This window comes from Genypterus blacodes, unplaced genomic scaffold (assembly GCF_046128005.1).
Source record: "Genypterus blacodes isolate CSIRO-AG114 ecotype Tasmania unplaced genomic scaffold, CSIRO-AGI_Gbla_v1 ptg000299l_1, whole genome shotgun sequence".
Classification (NCBI taxonomy): domain Eukaryota; kingdom Metazoa; phylum Chordata; class Actinopteri; order Ophidiiformes; family Ophidiidae; genus Genypterus; species Genypterus blacodes.
The window spans coordinates 197501-212500 of record NW_027467090.1 but is presented as its reverse complement, the minus strand read 5'-3'; the positions used below and the strand labels follow the sequence as shown (position 1 = coordinate 212500).

The 15000-nt window shown below is 49.5% G+C and overlaps 2 protein-coding genes across 3 annotated transcripts in view; both read left to right on the top strand.

Annotated features, from left to right (window-relative positions):
• chrm3a (cholinergic receptor, muscarinic 3a) overlaps window positions 1-2754 on the top strand; it is a 69399-nt gene extending 66645 nt beyond the window's left edge. For both annotated transcript variants that reach the window (XM_076137186.1, XM_076137185.1), the window contains one exon: window positions 1-2754. This exon is cut by the window's left edge and continues 928 nt beyond it. In XM_076137186.1, coding sequence (XP_075993301.1) covers window positions 1-987 — 987 coding nt within the window. In that variant the 3' untranslated portion in view covers window positions 988-2754.
• Window positions 2755-5290: 2536 nt separating this feature from the next.
• The window catches only part of fmn2a (formin 2a), a 31956-nt gene continuing 22246 nt past the window's right edge, over window positions 5291-15000 (top strand). Inside the window, exons 1-5 of the mRNA XM_076137188.1 lie at window positions 5291-7403; window positions 9490-9650; window positions 11384-11548; window positions 12327-13216; window positions 14217-14358. Of these exons, the coding sequence (XP_075993303.1) occupies window positions 5291-7403; window positions 9490-9650; window positions 11384-11548; window positions 12327-13216; window positions 14217-14358 (3471 nt within the window). The remainder of the gene's footprint in view (window positions 7404-9489; window positions 9651-11383; window positions 11549-12326; window positions 13217-14216; window positions 14359-15000) is intronic.

The window sequence follows — 15000 nt, the reverse complement described above, 5'->3', positions numbered from 1 at the left end:
TTGTCTCGGAGGAAGAGCGCCTGTCGGGAGCTGGTGGGCCGTCTCCACTGCTGGCCAGGGGTTCGTTCTTGGAGACCCGGTAGCGCCCGGCAAGGAGAAGGTGACCCGGACCAGAGCAGCAGTGACAGCTGGAACAACAACGAGGCCGGGGTCTCCATGGACCACTCTGGGTCATCGGAGGATGAGGACTGCGGGGGCAGGGAGATGATCCCACACAGCCACGCCATCTTCTCCATCGTCCTCAGCCTGCCTGGTATAAAGGCCGCCGTCAACTCCCAACTCACCTCCTGTGAGGATCTGGACGCAGCCTCAGAGGGAGACCCGCTTAGAGGGGACGAGGACAACCGGGACAGCGTGTCCACTCTCACTACCAACACCACAGCTGCCACAACTCCAGACGGCGCCACAAACAATACAGAAAACAGCTTCCACCAACGCTTCTGCTCACGCAAAGTTCAGTCCATGCCCACCATCCGAGCGGACTCAAAGACGGGCTCCTTGGACGATCCCCCAGCGACCACGCCCGCTCCCAGCTCCACCCACGCCTCCGGCACAGCCACCAAATCCCCCTCGGCCCCGCTGACCTTCAAAGAAGCGGCTCTGGCCAAGCGTTTCGCGGCCCGAGCTCGGACTCAGATCACCAAGAGGAAGCGCATGTCCCTGGTGAAGGAGAAGAAGGCGGCTCAGACTCTCAGCGCCATCCTCTTCGCTTTCATCATCACGTGGACACCGTACAACATCATGGTGCTGATCCACGCCTTCTGCGACGCCTGCATCCCAGAGACCCTGTGGGCGGTGGGCTACTGGCTGTGCTACGTCAACAGCACCGTCAACCCCATGTGCTACGCGCTGTGCAACAAGACTTTCCGCACCACGTTTAAGATGATCCTGCTCTGCCGCTGGGACAAGAAGAAGAGGAGGAAACAGCAGTTTCAGCAGAGGCAGTCGGTGGTGTTTCACAGGAGGATTCCCAGGGAGTCCACGTAAAAAAAGAGAGACTGGGAGTGTGTGCGGCTGATAGATCGGCCATTTGACAGATTTTACAAGGGACACAAAGGAACAACAGAAGACGTCCTGCGCTTGTTTCTGCAGAGTTCCAGCGCTCTGAGATCCTTCATGTGTTTCTTTGCTGGGATGCCCAATGTACAGCAGACATCCAGTGTGTTTGTGTCCGTGCATCTGTGTGTGTGCAGGGCCGTGCATAGGAAAGGAGAGGGAGGAGGCGAGGGGCAACTGAGAGATCCGACGCGTTGAAAAGGGCTTCAAAATGCATCGCAGGAGAATTATTGAAGTGCAATTGACACGACCACGACCACGACGATGACGACGACAACAACGCCGCCGTGATGCTTTTGTCACACAGGGGTTTGGGGGTGAATCTGGTTTTTGGATCATGTCTCTCTGTAGGTAGCCAGATCTGTACAGAGTGGTTTTTGCATTCCAATCTGTGATTTGTCACTGAGTGCCAAGGGGAAAACTATTTTGTGTCAATAGGCTTCTACGTCGTACCGATATGATACCACCACCCGGGCCGGCATGTGTTTCTACCAGAACCTTCTGTACATTGCCTTTCTACATGCATACAGCTTTCCTGTGTCTGACGGAAAACTAGAATGTTCTTCAAACTTGTGTCATTTCAGAGGTTTTTGTTATTTTGTGATATCCATCCTTTGGGGGTTTTTTTCAAGTTACTCCTGAGATTTTTGAGCCAGTCTGAAAAATGAATCTTCTGATGAGTTGAGTTGTGAATATTCTATGTGGCACCACAGTCAGTGAGCTGCTGTTGTGTTCAATGTGATTGTTGTGATTTTATGGTGGAGACAATAAGTACATCAAGTAGCTTTGATTGTGTTTTATGTACTTGAGGTTTTATGTCGAGTAACGATTATACAGTAATGATAATGATGATATTCTGTTTGTGTACATTTGGATATTTCTGACTCGATACACAAGGACTGACCGCAGCTGCACAAAAAGACGTCCAGTTCTGAAGATGTGTGCTTTGATTTTACATTATTTGTACAAAATGACCCGTCAGAGTGACAGTTTCAAAGAAAGCCGCTTTCCCTTTGTTTTTTGTGGAGTAATGGCGCTCTCTAGTGGCGCGAGGCAGGACCTGCTGCCAGGCTGCATCACTGTCAACGCAGTATTACCTACAAACATGACGAATACACACAAAGATGACTCGTGTATTCAGAATTGTGCAACTCAACACAACGAAGCCCTGTTTTTGTTTGATGAATTTGAATGTAATTCTTTATTTTGATCCACATAGAATCAAATTTCACTCAGAATCAGACAGGATGTGTTTTTTTCTTTCTCTTGTAATCTGAGGACGGATTATTTCTCGGTCTATCGCTGAGATTAGAGATTTAGGAACAGAACAACAATAGCATTTTATTTGGAATACATATTATGTTAATCCTCTCTTAAGTGGGTGTTTAAGTTTGTGTTATTGTTGCAGCACCCACATTTGTTGAATATATGATTATTGTGCAAAAACTGTTTTATGACAACCAGCATATTGATGAAGGATTTGAAACTCAGATCACCGCAATATGCATCCAGAGACGTAAGACCAGTGTGCTGTATACAAAAGAGATCTACAAGAGAAATCTGTCTTTCCAGGATCACAGTACATTTCTCATGAAAATCTGAGATTTTTTACTTTAATATTGGAAATGTAAAGTACCAAAATATTGGTAACATTTCAAGTATGCCAATCACATTCATATTTTAAGTCAATAAACAAAACAAAACCTTTTTATTGACAAAGATTGTGTGTTTTTGTGTCAGGAGGCCTGACTGTGTTGTTGTCATGTTTTATGTCTCATGTGGCACCTGAGTGCGGTCACAGGTGCAGAGCTCCTGTGTGTGCCTTGCTCAGGTGCACTGCAGCAGAGGTGAGTCAGTGTTTACATGTTTTCCTCTATGTACCCTCAGAAAAATCTACATCCACTACAGAATTCAGTAATCAGGTTATTGTTTCCCTTCTTTATTCTAACCTCATGTTGGTTACAGGCTTGGTGTCTGAACTCTTTCATACTTTTCTTGACCTATAGATCACATTCTCACTTCCATGAACTTGTTGAGGAATGCATGTAAACAGAGTCACCAGGGGACCCGGAGGTGAAGAAGGTCTGACCTCATCTTCCTCACATTAACAGCTGCTGAATGCTCCGGCCCTGCGACACTGTGAGGGAGGGTCATCAGTGAGCTCATCTGCTCAGTGTCCATGCATGCTAAAGGCACTGACTGTTAGAAAAGTACAACTCTATTGGAATTGTAACATTTTTAACATTTTATCTGTGTCAATATTTAGAATTTATTGACTCACTTTCTTAATGAATTCATAAATATCATAACTATTCATTTATATTCCAATAGTTGCAGAAAGGATTGATGAGAGAGAGGAAAGACCTGAATGGAGCTCTGATTGAATCCCTATTTAAACAATTTTGAATTTGTTTTGTTTTCTCTGTTTTTGCTTTATCTTGCAAAAAATAGTCAGAAAACACAGGAAATGTTTCTTTCAGCCATGTTACACACATGACAGAGACATTTGTGGGACGTCTGTGTGTGTCAGGGGCCTGTCTCACTGTTTCCCTGTCTCACTGCTGGACTCTCACAGCTGTTGCTTGTTGTTGATTGGAGTCTTGGACGACTGAGAGCTTTGTTGTGTTGCAGAGGTGACGCTTTTATGTACGTTACTCTTAAATTCTTCCATTTCCACCCAAACAAACGAGCCGGCGGCCCCTGGCTGCTGCACAGGAATGTGTGTACAGCAGCAGCAGCAGCAGCAGCAGCAGCAGGGTGAAGTTAATGAGGGGAGCATCACAGCGCTGATGGCCACCAAAAGCAGACATGTGATGAGGAAAAAACCAACTTCATGTGACCCAGAGCCGGGGAGCGCCGCACAGGAGAAGACAAACAGCCGCTTGTGTTGTTCCCTCCAGTCTGCACAGAAGCACTGAGGAGCAACCAGCAGCCAGGCAAGTCCACTCTCATTTCACTTCATCCGTTTCATTCATGGTGGAGGTTTATAGAGACATAACAGGAGATTTGACTTACAAGCTGGTATATTTTTAATCGTTTCTTTGGTTTAACTACAATGCTTTCCCCTGATGTGACTGATCTGCGGAGTCACTGTTTGTGTGCTGCTGCTGCTGCTGCTGCTGTAGATTCTGGAATGTTAAGCGTTGGAGGAGATTGTCGATCCTTTGAGAAACTTAATTTTATTTCCATCATTCTGTAAGAAACGTAAAGATCATTTAACATAAACTGCTATTAATGTTCCAGCAGTTCATTTTATTAGTCGGGTTTATTCCCCATCGTTCCTCTTTCTTTATGTGTGGAGGGAGCGTCGGCTTTTACTGTAATTGGCTCTGCTTTAACTGCACCACACCCACTGACATTAATCAGTGTGAAGACAGGACACACACACACACACACACACACACATAAACACGATTAGATGGGGGGGGGAGTGCACGCTCTCCTGAGTCACTGCATTAGCTGGCAGTGAAGTTCGGGACACAATGAGCCTCACAACCAGGCTGCTGCCAGTATTGGTGAACTTTTGACCCCTTATTCTGCTGGTAGCACTCTCAGGTCCTCTGGCTCTCTTTGCCGTCTCTTCCTCCTCAGAGTGACCAAGCTTTTGACATTCTGGTCCTCTTTCAGTCTCTAGAGTTGCCTCGGGCCTCTTAGAAGCTGTTAGTGCACACAGGCCCTTTATTGACGTTTGTGTCCGTCTCTAGTTTGTCCAACAGAGTGAAGCTGAATTTAACTTGGATATCAGGCGGATGTTAGATCATTAGTTTGCATTCGTCCTCAGATGTGTACATGCAGTCAAGTACTCAAGGCTCTAATCAATAATAGTCATTTCACAGGAGCTTGTGTGTGTGTGTGTGTGTGTGTGTGTGTGTGTGTGTGTCATGAATCTGACCTGACTTTATTTGGCTTCGTCTAAATCTCCAAATCGATCCACATCCAGAAATCTCACAGTGGATGGGATCGACTAAAGCCTTGGAGGAATGCAATCTAAATAAAAGATCAAGGAGAAGAACCTATAGAAGACAAAGTATTATCTTATAAACCTTCAGAGATGATCAATACCTCCTCCATGGCAGTGACAGAAGAACTTAGATTTTAAATGTGAATAATTAAACAGCTTATTTTCCATTTTCCCCTCTGCTGCTCTCTAATCAGATTTGGAAAATCTTCCTCTCCCTCTTTGCAGCTCTGCCTGTTTCCCCTCTGGACGGTAAACGAGGCCTCTGTGGTCGGGATGCAGACCATTAAAACCGTGGAGACGCAGGTCCCCTTCCTCAAAGAGAGCTTCTTCACCTCCGCTTTCAAAGGCAGGAGGAAGAGCAGCGTTACCAACATCCTCCGCAGACAGCAGCACTCTCTCCTCTCCCAGCAGCAGCAGCAGCAGCAGTCGTGCATTTTAGAGCAAAGTCATCCGCATCCCGAGCCACCACCGCCCCCTGCAGTCGGAAACGGACAAGGCCTCTGCACCCCGGAGCGTCAGCGGCTCTCTCGCTCCAACAGCAGCCCGTTATGCAAGACAGCCGAGCGCGCAGCAGCAGATGGGGAGAGGAAGGCGGGGCAGCAAGAGAGGAAGGATGAGAGAGAGAGAGAGGCTGGGCGGGGGAGGGGGGGCGAGCGAGGAGCGAGCGGCAGTGAGCCCGTGGCAGCCGGCGCCAGTCTCCTCCTCCTCTCATCAGCATCAACAGCGCAAGCACAGGCGACATCATCCTTGCAGCTGCCTGCCACAGCGGGGAGTGGACAGCAGGGATCAGGCCGGGCTCCAGCAAGCAGAGGAGCGGCGGCGGCGTCGGTAGCGGGCTGGGAGGGAGATCAGCCTGCCCGTCCTCAGCCACAGCAGCATGGCTTGATAGCTAAGGGCGTGCGCCTGCTGAAGAACATGGGGAACCAGGAGGCAAAGCAGAAGAAGGCAGGAGGAAGTGCTGGAGCGGCGGGGGAGATTCCCTGTGACGGCGACGCTGATGTCAGGGAAGTGGAGAAAAAATCCAAAAAGTCCCAGAAGCTGAGCAAAGGAGGAGCGGAGAACGGCACCAAGAAGAAACCCAAATCAGAGTCTAAGTCTGTATTCTCCAACATGAAGATAAAGAAGAGTTTGTCCAAGGCGAAGGGATCAAAGGATGACATCGCCGAGGAGGAGAGGAGAAGCAAGGCGACGCTGAGTGCAGAGGAGAGCCTGGCGCCGGATGATATGGGAAGGATATCAGGTGTCCAGGGCCGTCCAAGCCTTCTGACAGGGAACGGCCAGCAATCCATGACTGATGAGTTTGACAGGAAGACGAGCTCAGGCTCAGACGCTGACCTCTACAGCTTCCACTCGGCTGCAGCTGAAACCGAGGACCTGCTGTCTGACATCCAGCAGGCCATCAGGGAGCAACGTGTCCCCGCGGAAGAAGTCCTGGAAACGCTCACAGCCGGTCCTTCACGTGAGGGGACAACATCTGGGTGGAGTGAAGCTCCTGAGAGGACGATGTCCCACCAGCCTCTGTCCTCTCCCAGTGCTTTGTGTAGGAAACCTGAAGATGAAAGACGCTCCACATCCATGTGGAGAAACTCCTCTGGTCCGGTGTCTCTGAGTGACAGCGGGCCGTCGTCTTCGGCCCCGGACACAGAGAGAAGCAGTGACAACCTCTTCCCAAACACCAACAGCTCCTACAGCTTCCCCGACACCACCGGCACCACGACTTCCTTTGAGAGCGCTGAAGATCCACAGGACGAGCTGGACTGTGCCTTCCTGCCCTCGCAGCAGAGTGGAGGTGAAGGGGCTCCACAGGGTGACCTCCAGGTAGTGGGACCTTCTCACAAGAGCCTAAGCAGCATGGACTTGTATACGGAGAGGAGCGAGGAATATGAAAATGGGAGACAAGACTTCTTGTCTCTGAAAAGGAGGAAGAGCAGTTGGTCCAACAGTCTGCTAACATCAGACAGTCCCCCGGTGTCTCACTCTAGAAGGACGTCCTCGTCCACCGTCAAAGTCTACCCTCCAGTCCACCCCTCATACGTGAAGACCACCACCAGGCAGCTCTCCTCCCCGGTGGGCTCACCCATCACCAGCCCGTCTGTGCCGAGGAAAACAGTGGCTACTGTTTTCTCAGCTTGTCTCGGAGGCGCCGGTGGGTCCAAAGGATTGAAGAGCCGCAAGCAAAGGTCCTGCTCCATCGCCGGGCCCCTCAGCACCTCTGAGGACTGGTCCACAGATCTGAACCAGCTGCAAGCCAGGCAAGGGGACGGGTACAGGTGGCAGGAGGAGCAGCAGCAGGCGTCACAGAAAGGTTACTGGACCCTGGGCTCCAGGAGAGGAACTCATGCTCCTCAGACCTCCGGCTCCACGTCCTACCTGGATGTCTTCTCTGGTGAGTGACAGCTGAAGATAGAGATCAGACACGTGGTGACTCCTGGTGTGAGATGAGGTGGCGATGACGATGGCATCAGCTGCTGGAGTGTGTGTGGTGGGCGGGGCACAGGGGGGAATCTGGCTGATTAGGCACACAATGATCAGTGTGTGTATGTGTGAATGTGTAGACGCCCTCACAGCTCAAATTCATTACATGGGAATGTTTTGTACTCGCCGTAGTCATGCTACAGGAAGTGGAGACTAAATGATTTATACTTTACAGCTCTCTAAATAAAACCTGCATATTCATGTTAAACACATAGCTGCTGGTGTTTAAACAGAATTGTACCTTTATGGTCACTTTAAGTCTGTTGACAGTGTTGTATTGTGAGCGCACACACACACACACACACACACTCACAGAGACAGTGTAATGAGCTCAGGTTTCTTCCTGTTGTCTTCATTTGTTTGGCTTCAGGTCCTGTATCCGTTTCAGACGAGGTAATTAGAATATTACACTTTTAATGTGATTGTAAGTGAATAGTGAATCGATTCTAATGTCCAACTAATTATCTCATTAATTAGCAGCAGCCAGAGAAACTGAGGCTGTGATAAATGAGAGATGTGTTCGTTTGAGACAAAGCCTGTGTGTCCTGCTGTGTGTGTGTGTGTGTGTGTGTGCTGCATTACAGGAGCTCAGCTGCTCTACACTGTCTGCATCACACTGACACACACGCACACACACACACACACACACACAGGGCATCCTCATGGCTGGTAAACCTAAAGTGACAGTTTCTCTGCTTGATAAGAATGAAGCGTGATGGGGGATCTGTTTGCGTTTTGTCAGTTAGCCGTGTTCAGCCCCCACTAAATTTAACCTCTGACCTTCCCGGTTGTGTATTTCATAGTCTGTTAAACTTAAAGTGTAACACAGCTGAGCGTTGTTAAAGAAGTAACCGCTGTACTCATCAGTCAACACAGAGTAAAGATATTTCATACTAATACGCTTCTTTAAACTCTGATCCTGCCTCAGTTAAAGCATTTTATCCTTCCAAACACACGTTTACTTCCAGTATCTGATCATCACATGTACATTTCTTCCTGTTACACAACATGTCATGTACGTTGGGCCTCCAGTCACAGGACCTGTGAGTTCATGTGTGTGACAGCAGCCTGAGCCGTGTGACAAACAAACCTTTGTGATGATGAACCTAAGTGATGCAGATGTGTTGCTGTTCTGTACATGGATCTGATCTTCAAGGATTCAGAGATTAGCACAGATTTCACTCCAGATCCTTCACAGCTGAACTCAAACAAGCGCTTTCGTTCCCACTGTGGTGCGACGACTGAACGCCTCACAAGACAAAGAGGCGGACCTTTTCCATTTGTTGTACATAAATGTGAGAAAGGCCGATCCAGTAATCCTCACAACAAATGGATGAAGGTCGCTTGTGTCGTCTTCAAAACTGAAACCGATATTATGCAAAGTGTTAACTGGTGTATGTGAACGCGTTACCAAGTTTAGTGCTGCTGGTGTTCTTCAAAATGAACACCAACTCTCTCTCTCTCTCTCTCTCTCTCTCTCTCTCTCTCTCTCTCTCTCTCTCTCTCTCTCTCTCTCTCTCTCTCTCTCTCTCTCTCTCTCTCTCTCTCTCCAGACTCTTGTGACAGGATGTAAACGGTGTGAATGTAGTTTGCACTCTTAGGTGTTTAATTATCGCTTCTGAACCTGAGATTTCTCCTCCAAACTCTTTGATCTCATCGCTGCGTTTGCCTCCAGCTCTCCAGTTTCTGCCTTTAAACAGCAGCTGATCCTGAACCTTCAAGCCCAGGATGATAGCTCTCTACGTTCAGCACGTTCTCATGTCTCTCACGGTCCAGATCCAGTTGTTCCACATGTGGTTTTCAGGCATTTCTGTTTTCAGTTGAAGTATTAAATAGAATATAGTGAAGCAAACAGCCAGTGATCAAACTCCCACATGTAGATTTGAAGTTTCTGTACTGAAACCCTTCCTTATTGCACATCCACGTTGTGATCACGTCATGTCATAGGATCTCATCCCATTCCACCTCATCTCATCCCACTCTTGTGTTCTCTCTAGGGCGCACCCTGCTGGAGAAGCTGTGCGTGCAGCGCGGCGACGGCTCTACACAAGCCGAGGCCAAGGAGACGTGTCGGCGTATGTTGGCCTTCGGTCTGCTGCAGCCGTTCAGCGAAGGCGTGGAGGAGCTCCCTGACGACACACACACGCCTGGCTTTAATGTAAGAACCTCCCTGACACACTGATGATGTCACCTGCTTACACCTTGTCAGGTTCAGGGTGTTATCTGCCCCGCGCTGACCTCGCTGAGGATTCAGTCCATCACACAATAAATCCAGCTGTGAGGAGGAGGAGGGTGCGTGTGGAGCTTCACTCCTCTCTCACCTCCACCGAGCTTAAGCTTCTATATTTATCTCTGCATTACAGAGATTCAGCCCACAGGGCGCCGTCTGTCTGTCTGTCTGTCTGTCTGTCTGTCTGTCTGTCTGTCTGTCTGTCTGTGCTTTAGTTGCCTATAGAGACGTAAACATGTTCTCAGTGTGATCACAGGTTTTTAACGAAATTAGGTTTTTAAATCTTATTTTCTACTTGTCCGTTGCCAGTGGAGATGTGTGTGTGTGTGTGTGTGTGTGTGTGTGAACAGATGAGTATCTGTCTCCAGCTACATGATGTGCCTCCTCCCCCCTGGGTCAATGTGCACACACACACACAGACGCACACACACACAGATGCACACACAGATGCACACACACACACCCACACACACACACACACACACACACACACACACACACACTCAGACACACTCAGACACACACACACCAAAATGCAACACAACAGATCACAAATGCAGCAGAAAGCACTTTCTCTTGAAAATACAGACAAAGGCACACAGTTGCATGCAAATACACACACACACACACACACACACACACACACACACACACACTTGTATAGACAAAAGGACAGCCGCACACAACCATACATGTTCAGGCATTTCTTTGCATGGCTGACTTAATAGCAATCCCTCTGACACTCACTCAGTCACACACACAAACTCACACACACACACACATCTGTGCTTGCGTAGGCCATCTGCTGACGAGTTATGTAACTCCACGTGCCTCGGGCTCAGGCTGCTCTTCCCCAGCAAATGTCAGGATTGGTCAGGCTGGTCTCTCTCATTCTCTCTCTCTCTCTCTCTCTCTCTGTCTCTCTCTCTCTCTCTCTCGCTCTCTCTCTCTCTGCTTTCATCTGCAGCTCGGCCTGCAGTCGTGCATTAGCCAGGACCAAGAATAACCTTAGCTCCAGTCAATGAGAGGGCAGATCAGTTCTCATCATTGCCTCGTGCTGGACCTCACAGTTCATCTCCCTGAGAACATGAATCCTCTCTCTGCATCTCCACCTCTTCTACCCTTTTCCCTTTGCTGTCCATCTGGAGATGAACCACTTGATTCTTATCTCTCACCTCCTCTTCTCATCTCTCCCTCACTCTGCTACCTAAATACATGTGTGTATCCAGTTTCCTCACTGTGTTGAGCTGCAGTGTAGCAGCGTAGACGTGGGTGCTATCTTCTTCTGTTAAACACACCATCTGCTTGGTTCTGGTCCAGACATGGGACTTAGAGAGAGTGGGCGCTGAGCCACTGTATGTATATGAATCAGGTATTGTTCTTTCTCACATTGTTGTTTACGCAGAAACGTATCTGCTCATGTTTCAGCAGATTTACTTCATTCTGTGCAACAGCATCACAACCTCTGCATAGGAGGACAGCACAGGTCCATCAGAACACTTAGGAGGCTTTAAATCCATCTATACAATAACATCTTCCTGTTTCAAATCATCCCTTTGCTTTGCTGTGAAAGTCTAAAGCAGCTTTTATATATGATCATTACTTTATAGTGGTTTTATGTTGTTTTCTTTAGTGATATCCTTCCCCTGACCTCTGTGCAGGTAGAGCAGCTCTACACGTGGGCGTCTCTGGGCCTGCCTGTGTCCCCGCTGCTCTGGGAGCTCTACGGGGGCCGATCCACAGGCCGAGTGCAGAGCCAGAGCCAGAGCCAGAGGCCTCCTCTGCAGCAGGCAGCAGGCAAAGCTCCTGCAGCGCTGAACTCTCCGGTGGGTTTCTGGATTCATAGATGACTTGGTGGTTGGACAATGTTCCTGTCAAAAATGCAAAATGTAGAGAATTGTGTAAAGAATTTTGTAAAGATGTGATCAGAGTTCTTCTGTGAAAAGCAACACGTTTTATTAGTGATACACTTTATCAGTTGATTGATCTTCTATTTGAGGAAAACAAGTCTTTATTCTCAGGCTAAATCAAATAAAAGCCTTAACTGTAAGTTGTTCTTTGTCCACCAGAGGTCAGGCTTGTCTTTGAAAACTGTTGTAGGATCACAAGGATCTGCTCATTTCCTGCAAGAATGACTGAAGGAAGGCCACATACACACACACACACACACACACACACAGCAGTCAGAGATGAGACCACAACACGGGAATGTGGTCAGACAGACAGACACAGACCCTCACCCACCTGAGGCCCAGCCAGACTCACTGTCTCTGGGGTCGGCCCTCATCCCCGCTCTGACCAGTCTGGAGCCAGACATCTCATCCAGTTTAGACCTAATGGACTTTCTTGACCTCCTGTGGCTCAAAGTCCCGTCGCTAAGGTCGCTCAGCTGTGACCACAATAATGTAAAAGATGATAACGTGTCTGTTGGGTTTGGACTATTTCTGTTATCCAGTGATTAAACCATCAAAAGTAATCAACTTAACCTCCTGCTTCCAAAGGGACGAGAACATGAAGCAGAGTAATGAGTTTTATTTTCTCCACCCCTGACCTGTGCTCCCTCATGTCTCTGTATGTTGAACTCAATGTATGTCTCCCCTACAGACAGACTCCCATCGGTTGAAGTCAGGTCAGCCGTCCCCGGAGGATCAGAGTTGCCTCCTCATCCCTCAGCTGGAGAAGACCATCAATGACCTGCAGAGCAAGATGGCCGTGCTGCAGGGCCAGCAGGCGAAGAGCGACCAGGATCCCGCTGGAGCTGTGGGCAGAGTGAGCCCCAGGGCTTCACAGATAAGAGGAGGAGGAGGAGGAGGAGGAGGAGGAGGAGGGGGCAGGCTGGCGAGGATGAGCCAGGATATCTGCCTCCAGACCTCGCCTGTGGAGGAGGGATTCAGGTTTGAAGTGCCTTTCAGCAGAGGATCAAGCAGCGTGTCTTCCTCTTCCTCTGCTCCATCCTCCCTCCACGCATCCAACTCCATCAGTGCCAGAGCCGCAGAGCACTTTGTGTGCTCGGCGTGTCAGCAGAGGCAGCAGCAGAGCGCCATCCCTCCTCCTCCTCCTCCTCCTCCTCCTCCTCCTCCTCCACCACCTCAGATCTCTGGAGGTGTGCCACAGCCACCACCCCCACCTCCCCCACCCTTACCTGGCCAGGGACCTTGTCCACCACCGCCACCTCCTCCTCCTCCACTCCCGGGTATGGGCCCCCCTCCTCCTCCTCCTCTTCCAGGTATGGGCCCCCCTCCACCTCCCCCTCTTCCAGGTATGGGCCCCCCTCCTCCTCCCCCTCTTCCAGGTATGGGCCCCCCTCCTCCTCCCCCTCTGCCTGGAATGGGCCCCCCTCCTCCGCCCCCACCACCAGGCTTTGGGCCTCCTCCCCCCCCGGGCCCCATGCCCTCCATGATGCTGCAGGAAGTGGTCTCTGCCAAGGCTGCGATCGAGCCCCCCAAGCCAATGAAGCCACTCTACTGGACACGCATCCAGCTGCATGCTAAGAAGTAAGGATATGCTGAATGAAGGGGAAGATAGATATGGATGGTTTGCACAAAGGCATTCGCCCCCGACGGTAGAGAACGGGGAGGAAGCTTGACCACTTAAGATAGAGATCAGCCACATGCGAAGGATGAAGGCAGAGGAGACGCTGACCTGTGGGGGGGAAGCGGTGCAGGGCCGCACATAAACCAGGTGCTCGGCTCTGTGAGAGGGCTGAGAAAGAAAGAGCAGGCCTGGAATCAAATGGAGTGATTCAAGTGTTTCTCCTTTATTTACAATGTTAAATATGAGCCTTATTCTTAAATGAGAGTGTTAACATTTCATTTAAAGTCTAAAGAGACGTCAGCACAGTGAGTTCAGTTCTTTATTCTCTATACAAATGAGCGCTTTCAAGTCATTTCTCTTGTTTCTTGTTTGCAGTGCAGTGATGGGTCTTCACACACACACACACACACACACACACACACACACACACACACACACACACTCACTTTTGTATTTTAAACACACTGATCTCACTGCTTTGTTGTTTTAGAACAGAACGACTCCCTGGACTCCTGTGATAGAGAGAAACACTTTCTGATAGATACATCTTTGCTGTATTTTACTCAGCGTTCTGCCCGGGTAAACAGTGAGAGTCAGAGTCTCTGCTCCAGTTGTGCTCTGAAGGAGACGGTGAGTCGTTCTGTCTGAGCCTCACAGCCTCCAGCCTCTGATGCTGCGTTCACAAGCTTCTGATTTGTGGCCTGAGGGATTTTTCATGCGTATGACGTCTGGATTTCTCCTCTGTGAACGATGACGTGAGCTCTCATAAAACAACACAGAAGGTCAGAGGTCAGACAGAAGCATCTTTGATAGGATAACAACATGAAAGAAGCTTCTCTCAAATATGACCTCGGATGTCAATGAAGCATATTCCACTGCACTTCTTCTTCAAACAATACTCTGTGGATTGAGGCCGGGCTACCTGCGCTGTAAACAAACCCTCTGTTCTGCTGTCTGCAGGCAGGCCGACACGCTGGTGTGGGAGAAGATCCAGGAGCCCGCTGTGGACTTTGAAGAATTTGTGGAACTTTTCTCCAAAAGCGCCGTCAAGGAGAAGAAGAAGCCTCTGTCAGACACCATCAGCAAGTCCAAGGCTAAGCAGGTGTGTGTGTGTGTGTGTGTGTGTGTGTGTGTGTGTGTGTGTGTGTGTGTGTGTGTGTGTGTGTGTGTGTGTGTGTGTGTGTGTACGTGTGTGTGTGTGTGTGTGTACGTGTGTGTGTGTGTGTGTGTGTGTGTGTGTGTGTGTGTGCGTGCGTGCGTGCGTGTGTGTGTGTGTGTAGGAGCAGATTTGCTTGTGTACACACTTTATGTAAGATATCCCCTGGCGTCACACACTATGGCTCCTTGGGGCCTTTCCTATCCGTCTCCTCCTTCACTCTCACTCCTCTGATTCTGCCGTCCTTTTCATTTGTCCTCGCTGTCGCTCTCCTACTTACTTTGAGTGACAGGAGGAACTGCTACAGCCAGACAGTTATTATGTGGTGCGAGTTCTGGCTCCCACCCGACTCCCCCGGGTCCAGGAGGTGGCATCGGGCCAAAGGCTCGCGTGCGGTGAGGAAACCTCACGATGGTGACGAGAGGAGAGAGAGAGAGAGAGAGAGAGGGGAAAAGGAGAGGGAGTGAGACAGAGGGAGAGAGAGAGAGAGAGAGAAGGGAAAAGGAGAGGGAGTGAGACAGAGGGAGAGAGAGAGAGACGGAGGGAGAGAGAGAGAGAGACAGAGAGAGAGAGAGAGACGGAGAGAGA